The 20734-nt window shown below is 45.7% G+C and overlaps 1 protein-coding gene across 6 annotated transcripts in view; it reads left to right on the top strand.

Annotated features, from left to right (window-relative positions):
* The window catches only part of Rap1gap2 (RAP1 GTPase activating protein 2), a 204300-nt gene that overhangs the window by 139141 nt on the left and 44425 nt on the right, over positions 1-20734 (top strand). For all 6 annotated transcript variants that reach the window (XR_003845130.1, XR_003845129.1, XM_021211838.2 and 3 more), the window contains 5 exons: positions 5519-5554; positions 8782-8826; positions 9657-9689; positions 10001-10213; positions 11351-11454. Coding sequence is in view for 4 of the 6 variants with exons in the window: in XM_021211838.2 (XP_021067497.1) it covers positions 5519-5554; positions 8782-8826; positions 9657-9689; positions 10001-10213; positions 11351-11454 (431 nt within the window). In the remaining 2 variants the exon portion in view is untranslated. The remainder of the gene's footprint in view (positions 1-5518; positions 5555-8781; positions 8827-9656; positions 9690-10000; positions 10214-11350; positions 11455-20734) is intronic.

Below are 20734 nucleotides of genomic sequence, written 5' to 3'. Positions count from 1 at the left end.
TGTGTGTGTGTGTGTGTGTGTGTGTGTATGTGTGTGTTTAGGCCAGAGTTCTATATCAGGTATGTCTTTTTCAATTGCATCTCTACCTTGCTTTTTTTTTTTTCCTTGTTATTTTGTTTTTGTTTTTGAGATAACTCATGGAACCTGGAGCTCTGCAATTGGCTAGCCAGCCATCCAGTGTGCCTCTGGGATACACATCGCAATCTCCTCAGTGCCTGGATTATGGCACATTGCTGCAGCACCTCACGTTTTACATGGATGCTTGGGATTTGAATTCAGGTCCACGTGTTTGTGGGGCAAGCAGTTAACTGATTGAACCACCTTGCCTGGCTTACAGCCACATGATCTTTCATAGTTCTCAACTCAAGAGGTAGAAACCAGCTGCCTGTCAAGTGTGTGGGCTGGGTTTCCTATTTATTACTTCCAATAGTAGGATAAGGTGGGCATGATGGTGTATGATTTCAGATTGAATAGAGCAGAACGATACTGCCTTTTCTGTGTGCGCCCTCTCTTGCATTGCTTCCTCTTATTGTGAGCGCGGCTGTCGAATTTTGAGGACACTCAAGCAGCTAGTGGAGAGGCCCCTGGGATGAAGTGTGTCCTTCTGTTGGTGTCCATGTGGGTGTGCCAGCTCTGGTGGGTGTATAAATGGTTTAGAACCACTAGGTTCTGGAGTGATTTGCTACACAGAAGGAGAGAAGCACATTTGGAAGCCTGGTAAGAAGTACTTCAGATGTCCTCTGAGCAATGTGAGCTGCTCATCTGCAGCATAACCCCGAGTAGCTTTGTCTCACAATTAAGATTGGGTTCCTGGGAAGGTGGACCCTTCCTGGAACCTCTAGCATCCTGTTCACATCTCGGAAGCGGTTTACCAGTTGGGGTTCAGTGATCCATAGGAGGGAACTGAAGAAGAGATTTTGGTTACCAGGCGGATGAGCAGCTGGGAGTGAGCTGGGTTTCTGGGTGACTCCGGGAAGCGTCTTAGTCAGCGATACACAGAGCTAAGTGTGTACTTGAGAGCAAGTTGGCTTGAATCTAGGGCTTTCTGGAGGTGACAAAGACTGTGTGACCTGTGTCCCGGCAGCTCCCTGATGTGAAGTTGTGGGTTGGACTTGAAGCTGGGCTTAGGGAAAGTGAGAAAAAGAAATGTCTGCCAGAGTCCCTACATACATGTCAAAATCTTTAAAACTTGGATTGAACATTGAAAGCAATTTATAAAAATTCTGAAGAACAGAACACCAAGGAAGTACCGTATCTTGAGGAGGCACCTCTCAGACCTGCCCTGCATGCCCAGAGACCGTCTTAGGTTTAACTGGAAGGCAGGGGACCACCTTCCTGTTTTGCTTCCAATGCTCTCTCCTCAGCTAGCCCCGCATAGTTTTCTCTTGTGGGACTCTATCTTTTTTTGTGTCTCAGGCTGGCCTTGTGTTCATTATGTAGGCGAGGATGACCTTGAATTCCTGGTCCTCCTGCTTCAACCTCCTGAGTGCCAGTGCCTTGCCCAGCCCTTGTGGGCTGCTATTGTATGGACACGCCCTTCTCATCATTTGCTCCGGCCCCCTCTGGTCTGCGCATGCTTACCATCTCCTTTTTTTTTTTTTTAAAAAACCTGTAAACACTGCTGTGTACATGCCTGTCCATGTACAGTTGCTCACATATTCTTTTAGGGTCAGTTTGCCTGAGCAGTTATATTGGACCAAAACCTTGGTCCTTTATAAACCTTTTTAATACCTTGGACACTGAGCACCAAAATGTCCTCTAGAAAGAACACTGCAGTCACACACATTCCTACGGATTCTGTGCCCATCACCCCATATCCTTGTCAATACTGAGCAACTCCATAGATGAATGATGTCTTACTATTCATAGTTCTGTTTCTTTAATGACTAGGAACCTGGATGTTCGTCTCTCTGCTCTGTGGTCAGTTCTGTTTCTCCTTTAGTGGATGCTCCATGTCCTTTGTGCTTTTTTCTGTTTTCCTCATAAAAATGATTTATATGAACGATATGCGTCTGCTGCATGAGAACATTTTCAATGTGATGTCCTCTGACTTGTGTTCTTACTTGAACAGTATAAACTGTTTTTATTTTTGAATTGTTGTGTGGGGTTTAAAAATATATCTATTGTGATATAAGTTAATGTCTTGGGTATAGCCACAGGGTTGTGCAGCCATTGCCGCAGCAGTGATAGGAGAGAAGTTCTACATATTCATTCTGAGAGAAGCACATGGCCTTTGCCCATCACCCTCCACTCTTCTGACCCTTCCTCCTTCAGAAACTACTGACCTACTTTCTGTGTGTGCAGACACTTGTATTCTGGACACTTCATAAGCTCGTAGACGGAGCCGCTTCCTATGTAGCCTTTTATGTTTGCCTTTTGTACTTGAGGTAGCTTTCAAGCCTCACCCATGGCGAGGGTCACAGCGGCAGCAAAACTACAGTTACGAAGAAGCAACAAAATAATTTTATGGCTGGGGGGGTCACCACAACATGAGGAAATATTTTAAAGGGTCATAGTATTAGGAAGGTTGAGAACCACTGATATATATGCTAGTACAAATCAATACTTCTTTCCTTTTTATGACTAAATACTATTCTATTGTATCTATAGGTCATATTTTATTTACCCAGGTGGGTGTTTGGGTTTTTTTTTTTTTTTACCTGTTGGCAAGTCTAAAAAAAAAATGCTGGTATGAACACTTGTGTGTAAATATTTGAGTACCCATTTTCAGTTCTTTAGGGTGTATACATTGACATAGAATTTCCAGGTCAGGTAACATCTCTATGTTTAATCTTTTTATTTTTTATTGAAAATAGATGTTTTTCATATAGTAATTTTTCTTTCTTAAGATGGGCTTTCATTGTATAGTTCTGGCTGGCCTGGACGTGCCATGTAGACTCCGATGACCTTACACTAACAGCCATCCTTCTGCCTCTGCCTCCTGAGTGCTGGGATTAAAGGCGTGTGCCACCTTACTTGGTTTCATGTTTAGGGTTTGTTTTCCACAGTGTGTGTGCTGTTTTACATCCTGCCAGCAGAACACGGAGCCCCAATGTTGTCTTGTTCTTACCTCCCCTTCTGTCTTTCTTTTTAAAAATAACGAACTCTGAGAATTTCATACAGTGTATTTCGATCCTGACCAGCTCTGCCCCTCCCCCTAGGTCCTCCCAGATTTTCCCTCCCTCATCTTTTGGTTTTAGCCGGCTGAACAATGTGAGTGGAATCCCTTGTGGTTTTGCTCTGTTCCCGATGGTTAATGACACAACGAGTCCTCTCGTGTGCTTACTGCCCATCTGTGTCTCAGGGTGGGGATGTGTCTACACAGGCATTTGTGCTTTTTGGTATATATGGTGTGTGTCCATGTATGGCATATATGTATGTAGTGTGTGTCCATGTTCACATGCTTGCACAAAGTGGAGTCCCAAGGCTGATATCCAGAATCTTCATTAATTGCTCCCCACTTTATATATTGAGGAAGGGTCTTCCACTGAACTCAGAGCTCACCAATGATCCATTTAGTCTAGCTGGCTCCGGATTCTCTGTCTCGGTCTTGTGTCCCAGGATTATTGATAGGTCTCTGCTCCACTGGGCTTTTAGGCGGGTTCTGGGGATCCAAAGTCTGATCCTCACACGTGCACAGCAAGCCCTTTACCTGCTGAGCTATCTTCCCAGCCCCACGTTTGCTATTTTTAAATGGAACTATTTGTCTTTTTTATTACTGGGTTGTTAGCATTCTTTACATAGTCTATATACAATTATCAGATACCCGGCTTGCAAACACAGTCTTAGTCTGTGGGCCGTGTTTTCACAGTGATCATGAAGATTAGAATTCGTTCTTATTTAAATATTTGGTAGAATGTACAGTTGAAGCCATCTGGCCCTGGGGCTTTCTTTGTGGGTAATTTTTAAATCATTATTTGTTTTGATTTTCTTTTTTAGACTTTCTGTTTCTTTCTGAGTCAGTTTTCGTAGTTTGTGGTTTCCTGTGAATTTTCCCATTTCATGTAAGTTATTAAATTGTATGTCATACGATTGTATACAGTATTTGCATTCTCGTTCTATGGCTGTAACTTAGTTAAAACATTTTTATAGATCAGCATTGAAGCTGTTTTGTCTTTTACTGTAATAATCAGTGCAGTGATAAGCATTTTTATGAGTGCTTGACATAGTGTACATGTGTTAGGATATAGATTGCTCGGGGTGTAGCTGCTGGATCAGGAGTCCATTTAAATGAACGATGGCTCTCCCTGTCCTCTTGTCCCTGTCTTTATTGATCTGTGTAAGCTCTGTGTCTGGCCGTCCCAGTGCCCTGGAGACTGAGGTGGAAAGAGCACTGTGTGGCGTGTACTTAAAGTGCGTAGAAAGGCCAGGTTTGGAGTCTGGATGTTTGGTGGCTCCTGTGGCCACGGGTGCAGGGTATGGATGCCTCCCATAACTACTATGCCGGATTTCAGCTGGTACGTCCTAGGTCAATACAGGTCGCAGGCTTTCTGCCTCTTTAGCAGGCCTCCTTTGTAGTCTGCCAGATGATTGGCACCTGAAGCAGGAATGAGCCTCTCCAGGTGACTTGCTGGAAGTCCTTCCCATTGGTAGTTCCCTTCTGAAGGATTCTAAGGGCAGTAGGGCCACAGGCTGCTCTAGCTCACCGGTGTCTGCAGAGCCTGAAGAGTGTTGGGTGATGAGGCATGCTCTCCCTCATCACTGCAGCCCTTTCTCATGAGGGGGGTGTCTGCTCTGGTCACCCACTGACTTACAGATGCCAGGGTTCAGATGTGGGCAGTGGTGTTGGGGGACGTATGAAAAGTCTTTGTGTCCTTAGCAGTCTTGCCAGCTTCCTTGATGATGGGCCCCCACACCCCCCCGGAGCTTATATAGGTGGTACCAAAGTAGGTTAAAAGTCTGGACAGGCGATGTTGGAACATTGAAAAATAATCCATCCTTGGACCTGGAGACCCAGGACGTTTGGAGCTTTGCCTCATCAACTTGCTTTAGGTCTCAAAGCTGTGCCTCAGAGGCTGGGGACATAGTGTCTCATCAGGCCTAGGCTGGGACAGCTGTGTATTTGCTGGCTCTCTCTTTCTGTCAGGTTCTGAGTGAGATTTTATAGGAGACAGAAAAGACCATGATGTTACACATGGCAGACAACTATGAGTGTTGGTGATGTCGGCACCGCTGTTGGCTGGAAGCATCCCAGACACCGATTCTTCTGGAGCGTGGGTCTGCCCAGACATTTTGGGGTGACTTGGGTTTTCTCCAGGGGACCACGTACCCTCCTCCTTCGAGGGACCGCACACTGCAGGACTGATCATCAGCCCGGGCCTGTTTCATTTCTTTGATTGATTGGAATGCTCTGGCTCTGCAGGCCTGCAAAGGCAAAAATCACATTATCATCTCTCTTGACCCAAATGAATCTTGTCCCTGGGGAAGGAAGGCTGGGGCTCAGTTTCCAGACGGTTCCTAAGGGAGAGATTCCCAGCAGCCCTCCCTACTGAACCCCCACCCCCTTTATATCTTTCAGTCTGCGGAGTTCTTCGAGATGCTGGAGAAAATGCAGGTGAGTACCCTGAATGGTGCAGCAGCCCACCCTCAGGCGTGGAGACAGCAGGGTTGTGGGTCTCAATACCAGGAGGTGGCTCGGAGGGAAGGGACCCTCAGCTACAGCAACTTAGGCCACTTCACTGTTGAGTGAGTGGCACTGAGTTCTTAGGTAGACTCCTGCTTTGAGACACGGAGGGCTAGCCCAGTACCATTAACCCTTGGGGTATGGGGACGGCTCAGGAGAGCTGCTGATTCTGGAAGGAGTTGAAAAAGCAAGCCCCACCTAGGGGAGAGTTATGTGGAGTCAGGGACACAGAGCCACAAGTGAGATGCAGATCTGAGTTCAAATCCTACACTTGCTGCTTAGTGGTACAACTTGCTGGCCACTTCCAAGTCACCAAAACCAAATAAGAGTAAAAACACCCATGGATACAGTGTTGGAGATGAAATGAGAGCCTATATGGAAATGCTTGGGAGGCACCCCATGAAAGGCAATGTTTGGAGTGGATGTGAGGGCCCTTTTGTAGTCACAGTCTGTATCTACAGATCCAGCTCTGTGGGTTAAGGCAACTGTGGATGTAATCACTGAGGCACTTTAACAGCTGTACCAAGCATGTATAGACATTGTCTTTGCCATTCTTCCCTGGACAAGGCAGCAACACTATTTATCATGGTAGGGATTGTAAGTCACCTAGCGATGGCATGGCGGACACAGCAGGATGTGAGCATGCTCTGTGCAGGCACCGTGCCACTGAACATAGAGAACTGAGTGCCTAGGGTTGTTCCTATCCATGTGCCCCTGGAGCCAGTGTCTGCCACCCTGGACTAGGGATCACAGGTAGGAACTGTTCTGTTGTCCATGCCAGGGTCAGCTGAGGTTCAGGCGTAGTGACAGGATTGTGATAGAGCAGTTGATAATGGCATACATATTCCAGGCTCTTCTCTGGGATCGTAGATTGACAGGGGCTGTCTTGTCCTTATGAGGCCTCCAGAGCTACATATCCCACTGCCCTCCCAGCCCCATGCCACAGGGACAGCACCCAGCAAGAGCACTGGGGAGTATGCTGCTCATTTCTGCTCCAGAGGAGGAAGAGTCTGGCTTGGTTTCTTCTTTCTATTCTTATTTCAGGAGGAAGGTTTGAAATAAGGGGCTGCCAGCTTTGGAGGCAGGGCAGAGAAAGGGTCCAGGGTGGTCCTGTTATTCAGAGCGGAAGGCACTGCCAGGTTTCCCTGAGGATAGGGAAGGGAAGAGAAGGGAAGGGAAGGGTGCATTAAGGGAGAGTAATTGTTAGTAGTCGTACCATTACTACGAATAAACTGTTCAGTTCTCCTCTACGCCCGGCAGTTTGTGGACTACAAACTCATTTTATTCGCATTTAGGGGAGCTCATAATCTAGCTGCAGAAACAAGCTATGGTACCACAGTGTAGCATAGCGGGAGACAGGGTATCATTAAGTGCTCAACAGCAGAGCAAAGCTGGGGAACTTCCCTGCCAGCCAATTAGATCTCAGCTCACTGGGAGAGACTGGTGGCTCCCTCTGCCTTCCCTGTGATTGCTCCTCAGCCTGCCTACCCTCACCTGCAGCCTAAGTCCCTGCCTCCTTCCACAGAACCCAGCCCTGTGGATTGACTCTTGGACCGCTCTGCTTGTCTGGGTATGCCCTCCCAGCCATTCTGGGAGCAGGGGCTTGTCTTCAGTCTCTCGGCATGTCAGAGACAGTGATTCCCGTCATGGCTTCCCAGATGAACCTCAGTAGAAATGGCGGGGAGCAAAATTGTGGTGTGTAAGACGCACTCATGTGTGCACCGGGCACACTAGTGGACTCAGTTTCCAGCCGTTTCTGGTTAGAGCTTACATATACAGATCTGAACTAGATGTCCTCTAGCTGAGTGCCCTTGGTCAGTCATTTCCCCCTCTGAACTTCCATTTCTTCTTGGAGACAGGGAGAAGGGAAGACAGTACCTCCTGCAGAGGGTAATGCTTGGTGGAGGGAGGGCCTGGCTGAGGATGGGGCTCCCTGGTGGGGGTGGGGGTGGACCGCCAGTGAGGTTGGGGCAAGGTTGCACTCCTGCCCTGGGACTGTTCCCAGACCAGGATGACTGATGCAGGACAAACAAAACAAACTCTGACATCACTCCCCCACCGCCCAGTGTGCCAACCTGGGCAGGGTCGGCGGGGCCACCCAGGCAGCTTCCTTCGGGTGTGTATGAGAAGCACCTGTCAGTGGGAGGGGCCTTCCCACGCCCTCCTGAACGATGCTGGGGGCATGACTCAGTCCAGCAGTCCAGAGAAGCTGTTTCAGATTTCACCCAGTTAGCAGGAGCCCTGCTGTCCAGGGAGCAGGGTGTTTATTATAAATCCAACTTCAGATGGAACTCCCAGACACCCTCCGGGTTCATACTATCACCCGATGCATCCAGTCTTGGAAAGGCTGTGTGTTTCCTTCCTTTTTGCACAGTCAAGTCAGAACCCAACCAGGGTTGTTGGACAAGGGGGCTACTCCCAGAAGTGAATTCTCAGCAACAATGGGCAAAGCCCTTTAATACAACCCTGGTCCTTGAATCTGGAAGATGCAGGTGTTGGGTCGAGGTTTAATCCTTCTACATATGTAGCTAGGGAGACTTCCTGGGTTACAATTAGGAAGTGGAATGAGGACCTGAAGGACTGTAGTTCCTGCCTGTCACTCAAACACTCCTCCTTCGATGGAAAAGGTGGAGCTAGAGGGCAGGAGGACCGATGTGCTGGCTCTGACACTTGCAGATGTGGGTATTCATCTTTCCCATTCACTGCCCTATGGCTTTCAGGAAGGGGCTTAGACACAGAGATGATAATATTACCCATTTATACTAATTCTACGCATAGCATTTAGTGTACACCATTGGTGTTTGAGATGCATAGCCCATCACCAGCCTTTAACTCGGGCTATGATGGAAGCCACTCTCACCTTCTCCACTTTACAGCTGACAATAGGAGTCATTCAGAGGAATCTGTGACTTGTTCCAGGTCACCATTCTAGGAAGTGGCAATGTTGGGATTTGAACCCAGGTGACCTGGCTCAAGTCTATTTATAGTCTTAACTGGCCACCCCCACACCCTTATCTGAGGTTGGTGTTGGGACTGACAACTGCTAAGTGTGGGAGGTGAGAGGCTCCAGTACCCACCAGCCGGCTAAGTGCCCAGATGCCCCTACCCATGAGCGGTGACCTATGCTCACATGGATCCTCTCTTCCTTGTTTCCGCAGGGAATCAAGCTGGAAGAGCAGAGGCCAGGACCCCAGAAGAACAAGGTGGGATAGGCAGTAGAGTGGCCAGGTGGACCCCGAGAGGGGCCAGTGTAGGAAGAGGGCAGGAGGATCAGGGAGCGTGTTTGACTTTCCTCATATGCACACCAACTCTGCTTTTTACCAGGAGCCAACTGATGACTGAACTCTTGTTAGACTCATGTCTGGTGGGCAGCCAAGGGACCTTGGCTCAGTGTCGTAGGGCTGCTTTCCATCAGGCTAGTGGAGACCTCAAGTGAGACTGAAGGGTTGGAGGCCTGGATTGGCTCCTCTGGTTCTTTCTGTGCACCTACGTGGTGTTGAGGGTTGCCAGGCTCTGGACTCTGATGGGCCACCAGGTCTTAGCTTCAAGGTCTGTGTCTACAGCCTAGTCAACTTGAAGAGGATGCGGGGAGACACAGAGAGACTAGGATTTTTTTTTCTCTTAAATCCCAGCTGGCCTCAAACTTGTTGGGTGGTTAAGAATGACCTCAATCTTGACCTACCTCTAGAGTGCGGAGATTGTGTGCCAACTCACCCAGCTCTCTTTCTGTCTTAGCCCCGTGGGATGACAAGCTAGTGTCGTGGGGGTGACCAGGGCCTCCCTTTTGTGTGCTATGTCTTTTGTCGGCTGGGTTTGCCTTCAGGTCTACTGTTCAATGGGCACGAGATGCTGAGTCCTTAAAGTTGCAGCCAGAAGGTTCTCTGACTCTGCTTCCCTCGAAATCTTGGTGCATCTTGCTAGGTCCCCCTGACACATCCCTTCACTAGACCTGGGTGAGGAACATGCAAGCAGAAGTTGGACTGTCATGGCCACTTGTGGGACTAATGGCACTGTCCTATGCTCTCTCTTGCAGGATGACTATATCCCGTACCCCAGCATTGAGGAGGTAGGAACTCCCTGACTCTGCTACATCCTGCTCAGGGATCCCTTCCTGAGGAGAACATGGCCTTCCCAGCCCCACATGGGAGATCTGGGGCCTAAGACTTGAGGACCTAATGCCCTGCCTGTCTTTGCCTTGTGACCAAAGCTTTTCTGAGGTTTAACTTGGGGGTGCCCCTGTAAAACCCAGTGAAGCTAGAGATGCCCTTGACCTGAGATAGAGGGCCTCCCTCTTTGGAACAGTTCAGAGGTGGGTGAGGTTCCTCCCCACTGCAGTCCAGGCTATGCTTCAGGGCAAGAACTTTCCTCTGTCCCCAGGTTGTGGAGAAGGGAGGCCCATACCCTCTGATCATCCTGCCTCAGTTTGGAGGCTACTGGATCGAGGACCCAGAGAACGTGGGTACTCCAACGTCATTGGGCAGCAGCGTTTATGAGGAGGAGGATGAAGACAGCCTGAGCCCCAACACATTCGGCTACAAGCTCGAGTGCAGGGGTGAAGCCAGGGCCTACCGCAGGCACTTTCTAGGCAAGGTGAGCCCAGGGACCCTTTGCAGAGCTGGCCCTGCCTTGGGGAGGGGGACATGGATCTCTGTTCCAGGGCTCCTCTGTCTTCTCTTTCTCAAGTTCTCTCCTACTCACTGTGTACCTGTGTTACTTAGAGTCGTAGGAATGGGAGAGTCCCTGTGAGGGGCCCTTTTGGAGACCGCCTCCAGTAAGTGCTTTCTGAGGCGATGGGATGGGTAATTTTGGGGGTGCAGGAGGATGTGACAGAGTTTTAACCCCTCGATCATGGCAAACTATGCCCTCCTTGCTCAGATGGCTCTGTTTATATTTGCACGGCACCCATCTCTCAGGCCCTCTTCAGGGTGGTCTCCTGAGTACTCAGATTGGATGGTGTCCTGTGAGAGAGACTGATTGTTCAACAACGACAAAGTTACATTTTCTTAAACATGCTCTTGTTCAAGACTTGATACATTCCCCACAATCCCAAGGGAAGCTTTTGGAATCCCTAGCCTAAGATAGCTTTGCAGTCTCACAGAAAGAGGGTCTATCCAAACCTCACTGCACATGAGGGAACGCAGTTTAAGTGCAACTCCCATGGCCTCATTGTGAATGTGGGGGGCCTGGGAGGTAGGCTTCTGGAAGCTAGCGAGAGCCCCCCTCCCCTTGTGACGAGGGACTGTCATTCTGCATGGGTTCCTCCTCGATTTCTTCCAGTTTCGACCGGTTAGGGTTGTCCTCTGGGTGAGAAAGTGAACTCAGCGTCAGGTGGTGAAGAGAACTTGAGAGTCCAGCCAGATGTGGGGTCCAGCCTGGCTCTGTCAGCAACTGGCTGTGTGGTTGGAATGGGGATGGTAGCATCGTCTCCTACACAGAGCTGTGGTCAGGATTAAAGAGAATATTGGGTACTAAGGTCATGAGATGGTGCCTGGCACATCCTGAGGACTTGGTAGTTGGCAACTATTAATGTTACCTTCATCATCATCATCATATCATCTTTACTCTCGCTGTCACCGTCACTGTCACCGTCACTGTCACCATCATTGTCACCACTGCTGTAGCAATAGCATCCCTCTCTTCCTCTTTTCTGTGGGACTTCTCCCTTTCTGGTGAAGGAGGTGATATGGGGGCCATGTCTGGAGGCTCACATCCAATTTCTGTTTCTAGGATCATCTAAACTTTTACTGTACTGGCAGCAGCCTGGGGAATTTGATCCTGTCCATCAAATGTGAGGAAGCTGAGGGCATCGAGTACCTTCGGATCATCCTCAGGTAGGGCAGCAACACTTATCGGAGACCACGCCTCCTCTCCCAGGCAGGGCTGGCATCAAGGAAAATGGGGCGGGTTTTGGGGGGGGGGGAGAAATACCAGACTGACCGGTTTGATCTGGTTGTACAGGAGAGGCAAACCTGCTGGAATCCTGGGAGCTGTGATATTGTCAAGCAGCAGGAGACTGCTGGCTGTGTTCCTGTCTCAGCCTTAGGGTCACCTAGGCCAGAACTTCTGGAACTTTCCTGTCTTTCTTAGGAGGAGCTGTGACTCTGAGAAGATGAAGGACAGAAAAGGAATAGCTCAGTGTGGCTCATCAGGATGAGTCACAACCCCATGTTCTGGGAGAGAGTTGACCAGGGCCTGCTATCCATTTAGGGAAGGTTGTGTGTGCTCTGGTCCTTGGAATAGAGTGCTGTCCACAGCAGGAATACTGAAGCCAGGGTCCTTCCTTCTGAACCTCAAGTGAGAGAACTAGAACTGGTTTTCATTTGGTTCAACTAATACAGTTTGCTAAGTTCCTTTGCACCAGAAACTGTGGTTAGTGCTAGGCACAGCCATGTCTGAGTCTTGGTTCCTGTTCTCCAGAGGTTTATAGTCTCACAAGAGAGAAGCAGAATTTTAATACATGTCACAAGTGTTATTCTGTCATTTGCATAGGATGCTATAGGAGCCCGGATGAATCTGTGTGTTTATCTCTGTCCCTGTGGTGAAGTTGGGAAGAACTGTGTTCAGTGTAATTGGAAACACTTGGAGGTATTTGAAGATAGGGATAACAGCCTTCTTTTCTGGGTGCTTGTTGTGTATGGGTGTGCACTTGTGTGTGCACATGTGTACATGCAGCCTGTGGTTAATGTTGGGTGTCTTCTTCTATTTCTTTTTCTTTTTCTTTTCTTTTCTTTTCTTTTCTTTTCTTTTCTTTTCTTTTCTTTTTTTTTTTTTTTTTTTTTTTTTTTTTTTTTTNGGCTGCCCTGGAACTCACTCTGTAGATCAGGCCAGCCTTGAACTCAGAAATCTGCCTGCCTCTGCCTCCCAAGTGCTGGGATTAAAGGCGTGCACCACCGCTGTCCCCGGCTTGTCTTCCTGTATTTCTTGACTGCTTTGTTTTGGAGATAGGGGCTTACTGAATCTGCTCACCAATTCATCAGGTCTAGCTGACCTGTAAGCCACAGGGATCCTCCCTGGCACCAGGATACAGGCACACACCACCGTGTCGAGGTGGTGCTGGGAATCTGAAATCAGCTCCATATTGCTGGAATGGCAAGTGCTTTACAGATGGAGCCATCTCCTCAGCCCCAGGAATAACATTTTTTTTTTTTTTCTGCCCCAAATTTAAGCTTTCAATATGGGAGCATACAAGGAAATATATAATCCTGCTTTGGAGGAGATATTTGGGGAAGTTGGTAGCATATGCCCAGCTTCAGTTTGCATCTTGGTGATGCTGGGGAACAAGCCCCTGGGGCTGGACAGGTGAGGCCTGTTCTTTGCCAACTAAGCAGGACCTTGTTTACTTATTTGGAAAGGAAGCCATTTTCTATGCAAGTGTTGACCTGGGTAGACAACAGATTTGCAAGGCATGGAAGAGTCAGTTAGAGTTTCACCAGTGGGCAGTTCCTGGATCCTGGTCTCTAAATAGGATCTCCATTTAGATGAGCTTCTTTTAAAACCCCAAGATTACATGGGGTTTCTGAGGTGACAACTGATTATAAGGACCTTTTAATTTTTCTTTCCTTCCTGACATTTTTTTGAAGCAAGGTTTGTAGTCCAGACTGGCCTGGAGCTCACTGTGTAGTCAAGACTAGCTTCCAACTCACAATCCTCCTGCCTCAGGCTCCTGAGTGTTGAGATGTGAACCACCTTGCTTAGCTCTCCAAAGCTCTGTTTTCTAGTGCTATATCCCATATATTCCAGATGAAATATTTACCAAGGACAAAAGGTAGAGAAAGATGTTGGGCACACAGCGTGCACACACACACACACACACACACACACACACACACACACACACACATACACACACACACAATTTTTTTAAAGGTTTATCCTACAGGACAGTTAGGACCAAAATGTGGGTGAGATAGAGTTAAAGCTTGATTCTCCTTTCTCAGAAAGCAATGGAATGGAACAGATATAATTAGAGACTCTGAGTTGGGCCCTGGTGGCTCATGCCTGTAATCACAGCATTTCATAGGACAAGAGTTTGAGGCTGGTCTGGGCTACATAGTGAGTCTCCATAGGAGATTCTAGAAGAATCTGGTGCTCTTTAGGGATGAATAGCCAGATATCTTTCTCCACAGAATTATTTTTGTTTTAAGCCTATAGCATTTGAAACCAGTAACCCCAGGAACCCAGGAAACAGAAGTGTGGCTCTCCCACAGAAAGCCAGTGGGTAGAAAGGCAAAGAGAAGCTTCACACCAGTCAGGAAGCTGGAAAGTCGCAGCATGGACCTGGACTAATTGCCAGGCCAGTTGGAAGCTAGGCAGGAAAAATTGGCTTCATGGCTTAGCAGCTTCACTGGACACAAAGAAGGACATAGGCAGGGATGACATTCCCTTGCTGGCAGTGACGACTGTCCTAGCATAGACCTCTGGATTATTTCATTGGGTGTCTGGAATTTTTAGCAACCAGCTCTCCAGCCTAAAACATGAGACAAGTATGCCGATGGCCTCTGCCTATTGTGGGGCTACCCACCCCTCACAGGCATCTCTTCTCATATTTAAAGGACCACCTGTATTTATTTGCTGTGAATTCTGTTCATAAAGCTTGTTCATTTTTAAATTAGATTATAGCTTGACAGTTCTATTTTAAAAGTCTCGTAAGTAGTTCTGACAAGTATGGAGTAATTCTAAATGGGTTTCAAAATGTGAGCTCTCTGCTGCACATATTCACTTAGATTTTTGACAGTAAAACTAGAAGTTCACAACAAAATAATGCCTTTGAAAATTCACTTACCCATTTAGAAATAATCTCAATAAATTTCTAAGTACTTTTTAGGCCAGAGAGGAAGTCAGAGCCACAAAGTAGTGGAATATGTATAAAGTAATGATATTTAATGGCTGTGATAGCTTAGAGGTGAAGAGCAATGGCTGTTCTTCAAGACAGTCCAGGTTCAATTCTCAGTGCCCACATCGTGGCTCTCAATTGCCTATAACTCTAGTTCCAGACCTTTTAACACATTCTTTTGGCCTCCAAGGTCCCAGGCATGCACATAGTGCACAGCCATACACACACGCAAAACACCCAGATACATTAAAAAAATGCCAGTTATAATATTGTGATATAAGTTGTATTCAAAGCCATAGTCAGAAGAAAATATATTACTGTACCCAGCTTATTTCCAAACAAAAAATGATAATTGCAAGTGACTAGAGAGTTGTTATTAGTGACTTCTTGGTGTTTCAGTCCCCTTATGTGTGGGGAAATTACTAAAATAATTGAGTACTTATGTGCCCTAGTGAGTCTGGGCCCTGCATATTATAGCTTCTCAATAATGATAGCTGGCCTCATGATGGTCAACACTGTTATCTAAAGAAAGCAGTAGGAAGGGATGAACAAAGATTAATGTGGAAAAAATAATTAGAATGGAAAGAATGTAAGTCTTGGTTATCAAATCGCAGCTTCTACTAGGGAAAGCAAAACGATAGATGAATATCTGGACAGCTATAGAGACGAAGAAGCCGGGTATGCTAGTACATATCTGTTATCCCAGCATTTGGGCGGTAAAGTCAGGACAACCAGGAGTTCAAGCTTACTCTTGCCTATAATGAGTGGAGTTGGAGACCAGCCTGGGATACGTAAGGACTGTATCTCATTCTCCATATAGATAAAATACACAAAACATATATGTAGAGATAAAAACATTCAAAATATTTCAACATAAATAATATGTGGATTTATATTATATTATATTATATAAAAGTAAACAAAATGAGACCCAAAAGAGACATAGTTGGGGCCAGAGAGACGACTCAGTGGTAAGAAGAGCTGGCTGCTCTTCCAGAAGGTTTGGCATTCCCAGAACCCATGTGGCAGCTTGCAACCATCTCTACCTCCAGCCTCATGGGATTCAGTGTCCTCTCTTGGCCTCTGTAGGCCACATGTGGTACCCATACATACATGTAGGCAAATCTCATACAGATAAAATAAAAATTAATGAGTCTCTAAAATAATAGTTACAGTTATAGAGATTAAGTAATAATGAATGGATGTTGTGTGTGGCATATGCCATTACTGAAAATTCCACTAGAAAGAGATGTCCTTCTAGGGAAGAGCATGTCACTGAGTTTAACTCAAGTTTGATCATGAGATTAAAAATCCAAATGTGTCAACATCTGTGGTGTAAGTTAGGAAAGTTCTCAGAGAGCTCTCTCTCTCTCCAGATGTTTCTGGCTCTGGAATATTCTACAGGTAGATATGTTAAACTTTAAAGGAACAGGTTTGTGTTATTTGAACTGTTCAAGAAGATAGAAAAATATTGAAGGCTTCTCAGTTAACTTGTTAATGCTTAGAAGATCCTTAAACAAACAGGCAAGTAAAAGGCCAATTTATAAAAATGAAAAAAAAAATAGGGTCCAATGTTTATGAATACAAAAGAATATTTTAAGCAAAGCATTGGTCAGAGAAACCCAAATCTGTGCAGAATATGAAGAATACGTAATGATGGTCAAGAATTACTTAGCAATGTAAAGAATGGTTATCGTGCTATATGCTATTTAGTTATAGCATTATTCATTCAATGTCTGTTTGTGCCAGAGTTCTGGGGATCAACCCCATGGCCGGTGCATGTTAGGCGAGCGAGCACTCTGCCACTGAACTTCACTTGCAGCACCTGCTTTGAATATTCTTGTTCCTCTCAATCCTACTCATCTCCTTCCTGTGGACTCGGATCTTAGTAGGTTTCTTGGGGTGGCATAAAAGATAGCTAGTGATAATGGTTCAAAATCTGTGTGATGTGTGTCAGAGTGGATGTAGGATCAAAAGATTGTCCTAGAGAGTAGAGGCAAGCTAGATTATGTGTAAATTTTGGAAGCTTGTTTGTTTTCTTAATCTCCAGACTACTCTATAGAGAGTATGTCATGATCAGGCATATAGAATGAATGAGTATATCATGATCAGGTATGTAGAATGAATGAGTATATCATGATCAGGCATGTGGAATGAATGAGTATACCATGGTCAGGCATGTAGAATGAATGAGTATATCATGATCAGGTGTGTAGAATGAATGAGTATATTATGATCAGGCATGTAGAATGAATGAGTATATCATGATCAGGTATATAGAATGAATGAGTATATTATGATCAGGCATGTAGAATGAATGAACTGGCTAGGATGAGGAGAATGGTTTGGGACAAAGGAAAGACCCCCAGCAGGGAGGTGGGTCAGGAGGCCGCTAGGTTGAGCAAAGCCGGGTAAGTGCAGGTTATGATCCAGGTTACCCTTGTACAGTGTGGGTGCCTCCTCCAGAGCTGTACGGACTGGCAGCCATGGTGGGAACCAAGCTGGGGTAGCTTGTACTGAGAATAGAGAAAAGTGGGTGGATAGTTTCAAACACGTGGGAAAACTGACATTAAAGAGACAGCCAAAATGTCAACAAATGGGAGAGGGATTTACTGCTGATGAAATGCAAATAACGGTATGCTTTCAGAATGACTTAAACACGTTTAAGACCTTAAAAGAAGGCAAAGAATAAAGAGCGTCTTTCAACTGGGCCATAAACTGCTGCTGGGGAGAATTGAATCAGGATGCATGGGTGTTTCTAGAGAACAATTAGAATTATCAGAGCGAAAAGCAGTTGTTGACATAAACGTAACGCACAGGATAAAATCTCATCTGTTCAGAGAGTGAGCTGGGAGGTAGCCCCACAGAATCCACCCAGGATCCAGCGCAGATGAAGAGATTAAATGTAACAAAAGAAGATAAGACTGGACATCAGACTGGGATCTCTCTGCATTTGTCCTGGGAGTTCCTGAGGGAAGGGTAGACACGGTTGTGAATAATTACCCAGAAGTCAGTGCTGTGACTATGTGAGAGCTGGAGAAAGCTCACAGACATACTACAGATCATGTTTTCAAAATGCGACAACACCAGTAGACATGTTTAAATGAAACAACAGAAATCAAAGCTTAGACTAAGGGGTTGTTACTGAGTTAAAGACAGTCTCTGAGGCGCTGCCATCTCTGAGGTGCTGACATCTAGGTGGAGGACAGATTTCCCCTGGGCCCTTGACAGCTGTTGGACACTGGGATACCATCTTTAAAGTATTGTAACAGCAAACAAGAACTCTTTTAACCCATGTTATCATTTATCATTAAAGATAAAAATGAAACTGTTTTCAAACATTAAAAGTAATTCAAGTGGTGTGCTTCTCAGAGTCTCCCAGGAAGAATTACTGAAGGATACACTTCAGCCAGGAGACAAGGGAACCTAGAAGCAGAGGTGCAATTAAAAAGTAACTCGAAATAGGTAAATAGTATGGATGAGTCCAATTGCTGACTGGCACAAAGCAGTGGCTTTTGGCAAGTTTAAAAGGAAGGCTGAACTTTATTTATAACAAAGAAATCAGTGGATGAAGCTTACAGGCAACAAAGTTCCAGAGGCTGCAGAGGGTGGCTGTGCAGGGAGGGAAGGTTGACACATCCATATACCGGGAGATGCAGGATACAGAGGGTTAAAAAGAATAGTAAAACCAAGTCAAGCAAACAAATCTGCAAACACCAGGACCTCATTCATTCAGCGGAATGCTAGAGAGGAGAAACAAGAAAATAACCCATAGAAAATATAAAAGGACAGACTCAAAATGATTCCAAACATGTTAGCAGTTACCATAAATATAAAGAGATTAAGCTAGCCACTGAAATATTAGAAAATCAGATTGGATTAAGAGCGTAGCTATAGTTTGTTCCAAGAGACATTGAGAAAACAATGGCGAGAAAAGGTTTAGAGTAAGGGAATGGGTAAAGAGACACACTAGGGAAATAATAACCAAGAAAGGCGGCATGGCAAGGCAGTATAGAGTCTACTTAAAAAGCACCAGGGGGGCTGGTGAGATGGCTCAGCGGGTAAGAGCACCCGACTGTTCTTCCAAAGGTCTGGAGTTCAAATCCCAGCAACCACATGGTGGCTCACAACCATCCTTAACAAGATCTGACTCCCTTCTGGAGTGTCTGAAGACAGCTACAGTGTACTTACATATAATAAATAAATAAATCTTTAAAAAGCACCAGACATAAAGAATGTTTCACCTGGGAATGTTTCTTCCCCACTCCCAGGGTTTTCCACTGTGTGGTAGGAACACTGCTGTGTTGTACTCCTGGCTCTCCTGGTTCTCCCCCCTGTTTCACAAAGCTTTGTTCTGGAGCAAGAACTTGATGTACAGCTATGTTCCTTCTCCCCTTTCCTCGTGGAGTTTTCTCCTGAGCCTCTCCACAGGAGGGGTCTTGGCCCTGCCTCACAGTACCTGTGATGTAGGTAATTTTTGAGACTTGGCTAAGTCTGTTTCATGGTCACACTGAACTGTGTGTTCTCACTAGGCGTTTGTCAGCACCAGAGGAATGATTTCAGCTCCTCACTGCCTAGTCTTCCTGCTTACTTTGTTTGTTTTAAATTTCTTCAGGATAGAGCATGGAAAGATGCTATTTGCTACCTTGGAGTTAAGAGGACAGGAGGCTGGAGAGATGGCTCAGTGCTTAAGAGGACCTGGGTTCGATTCCCAGCACCCACATGGCAGCTCACAATCATCTGTAACTCAAGTTCAAGGAGATCTGGCATCTCCTTCTGGACTCTGTTGCCACTGTATGCATTTGATGCATGGACATAAAGACAGGCCAAACACCCGTTTACTTACTGTCTGTCTATCTATCTATCTATCTATCTATCTATCTATCTATCTATCTATCTATCCATCCATCCATCCTTATAGAGGACAGGTCCCTGAGTACTAATTGTTGTGTACTTGGTAAGGTAGTCTTAACTTTAAAAAGTAGGAACCTGAGCTTAGTGGTGCTTCATGATAGAAACCTTGCTTAGCATGTGCAAAGCCCCTTGCAAGAAAACAAAACAACAACAAAAACTTCAAAGCAAGAATTGAAAGACATTTAGGGAGGAGCAGACAAAACCCCCAGTTTAGTAGAAAATTCTGATAAAAATCTCTCCGAAAATAATGACTAAGACAGTACAAAATTGCAAGGCCTATAAAAGTTTTGAACACTACAATAAATAGATTCAATCTTGTATGTTTGCTCTCACAAAAGAAAAAAAACCATACTTTTTGAACCCACATGGACTATAAGAAAGGAGAATAAAAAGACCTCTGTATTGTTTGCAAATTTAAAATAATACTATATAGATTATGCTCCTCAAATATGACAATTAATTTATAAACCAACAATAAAACACTAGAAGGGAAAATAATCTCGTATTTGGAATTTTTTTAAAAGCCCCTTTAAATAACCCGTGGGCCAAAAAGGAAATCAACAAAAGAACTGACAAAATATTTGGAACAAGATGGCAATAAAAACACTACCTATCAAAGCGTGTGGGATGCAGCTGAAGCGGGCTTACACACAGACGCAGAGTTGCAGATGTGTTTGTAAGAAAGAAGAAAGACAAAATGAATACACATGCAGGCTGGTAAGCCAGGAAAAAAATAACGGCAGGGAAGAGAAAGAAAGGGATGAGAAAGATGGGGAGCAGAAAGCATGCATGGCAAAGGTGATAAGGCTGAAATGGGTAAAGCTCAGCTAAGAACAGACAGCAGGTGGGTGATGGTGTAGCCTGGTTGCCAGAGTGCCAACTTAACACGAATCGGAGCTTGGGTCCAGCCTCGCAGCACTGCAGAATGAAGTGGAAAACTGTCTGCGATTAGACAAGGTTATCGCTATGGGGGAGGGATGCAGCTGCTAACAGTAAAGCCTGAGATCATAAGACAACTTCATATCGATGCATGTCATGAGCACTTGGATGGAAAAACTTAAATTACCCAAATTGATTCAATAAAGAGTCGAAATCTCTATGTTTACCACTGTAAAGGGGCCTCTTATAGAGAATGGCTGTCCAAGAGAGTTCACACAAACAGTGTAGCACACCTTTAGCAAACAGAATGAGGAAAAAATATAATTCATGTATCACACACTCCATTTAAAGGACAGGAAACTATCCTGTTATTTTGTTTCCTTGTTATGGAATCCTGGCAAGGGAGGTGCATGAAGAAAGGGAAGGAGGAGAAAGGGGGAGGGGGAGGAGGAAGAGGAGGAGGAAGGGGGAGGTGGGGAGGAGAA

This window comes from Mus pahari, chromosome 14, assembly GCF_900095145.1.
Source record: "Mus pahari chromosome 14, PAHARI_EIJ_v1.1, whole genome shotgun sequence".
NCBI lineage: Eukaryota > Metazoa > Chordata > Mammalia > Rodentia > Muridae > Mus > Mus pahari.
Note: the sequence above shows the minus strand (reverse complement) of the source record. Positions and strands in the feature narration are given on the sequence as shown.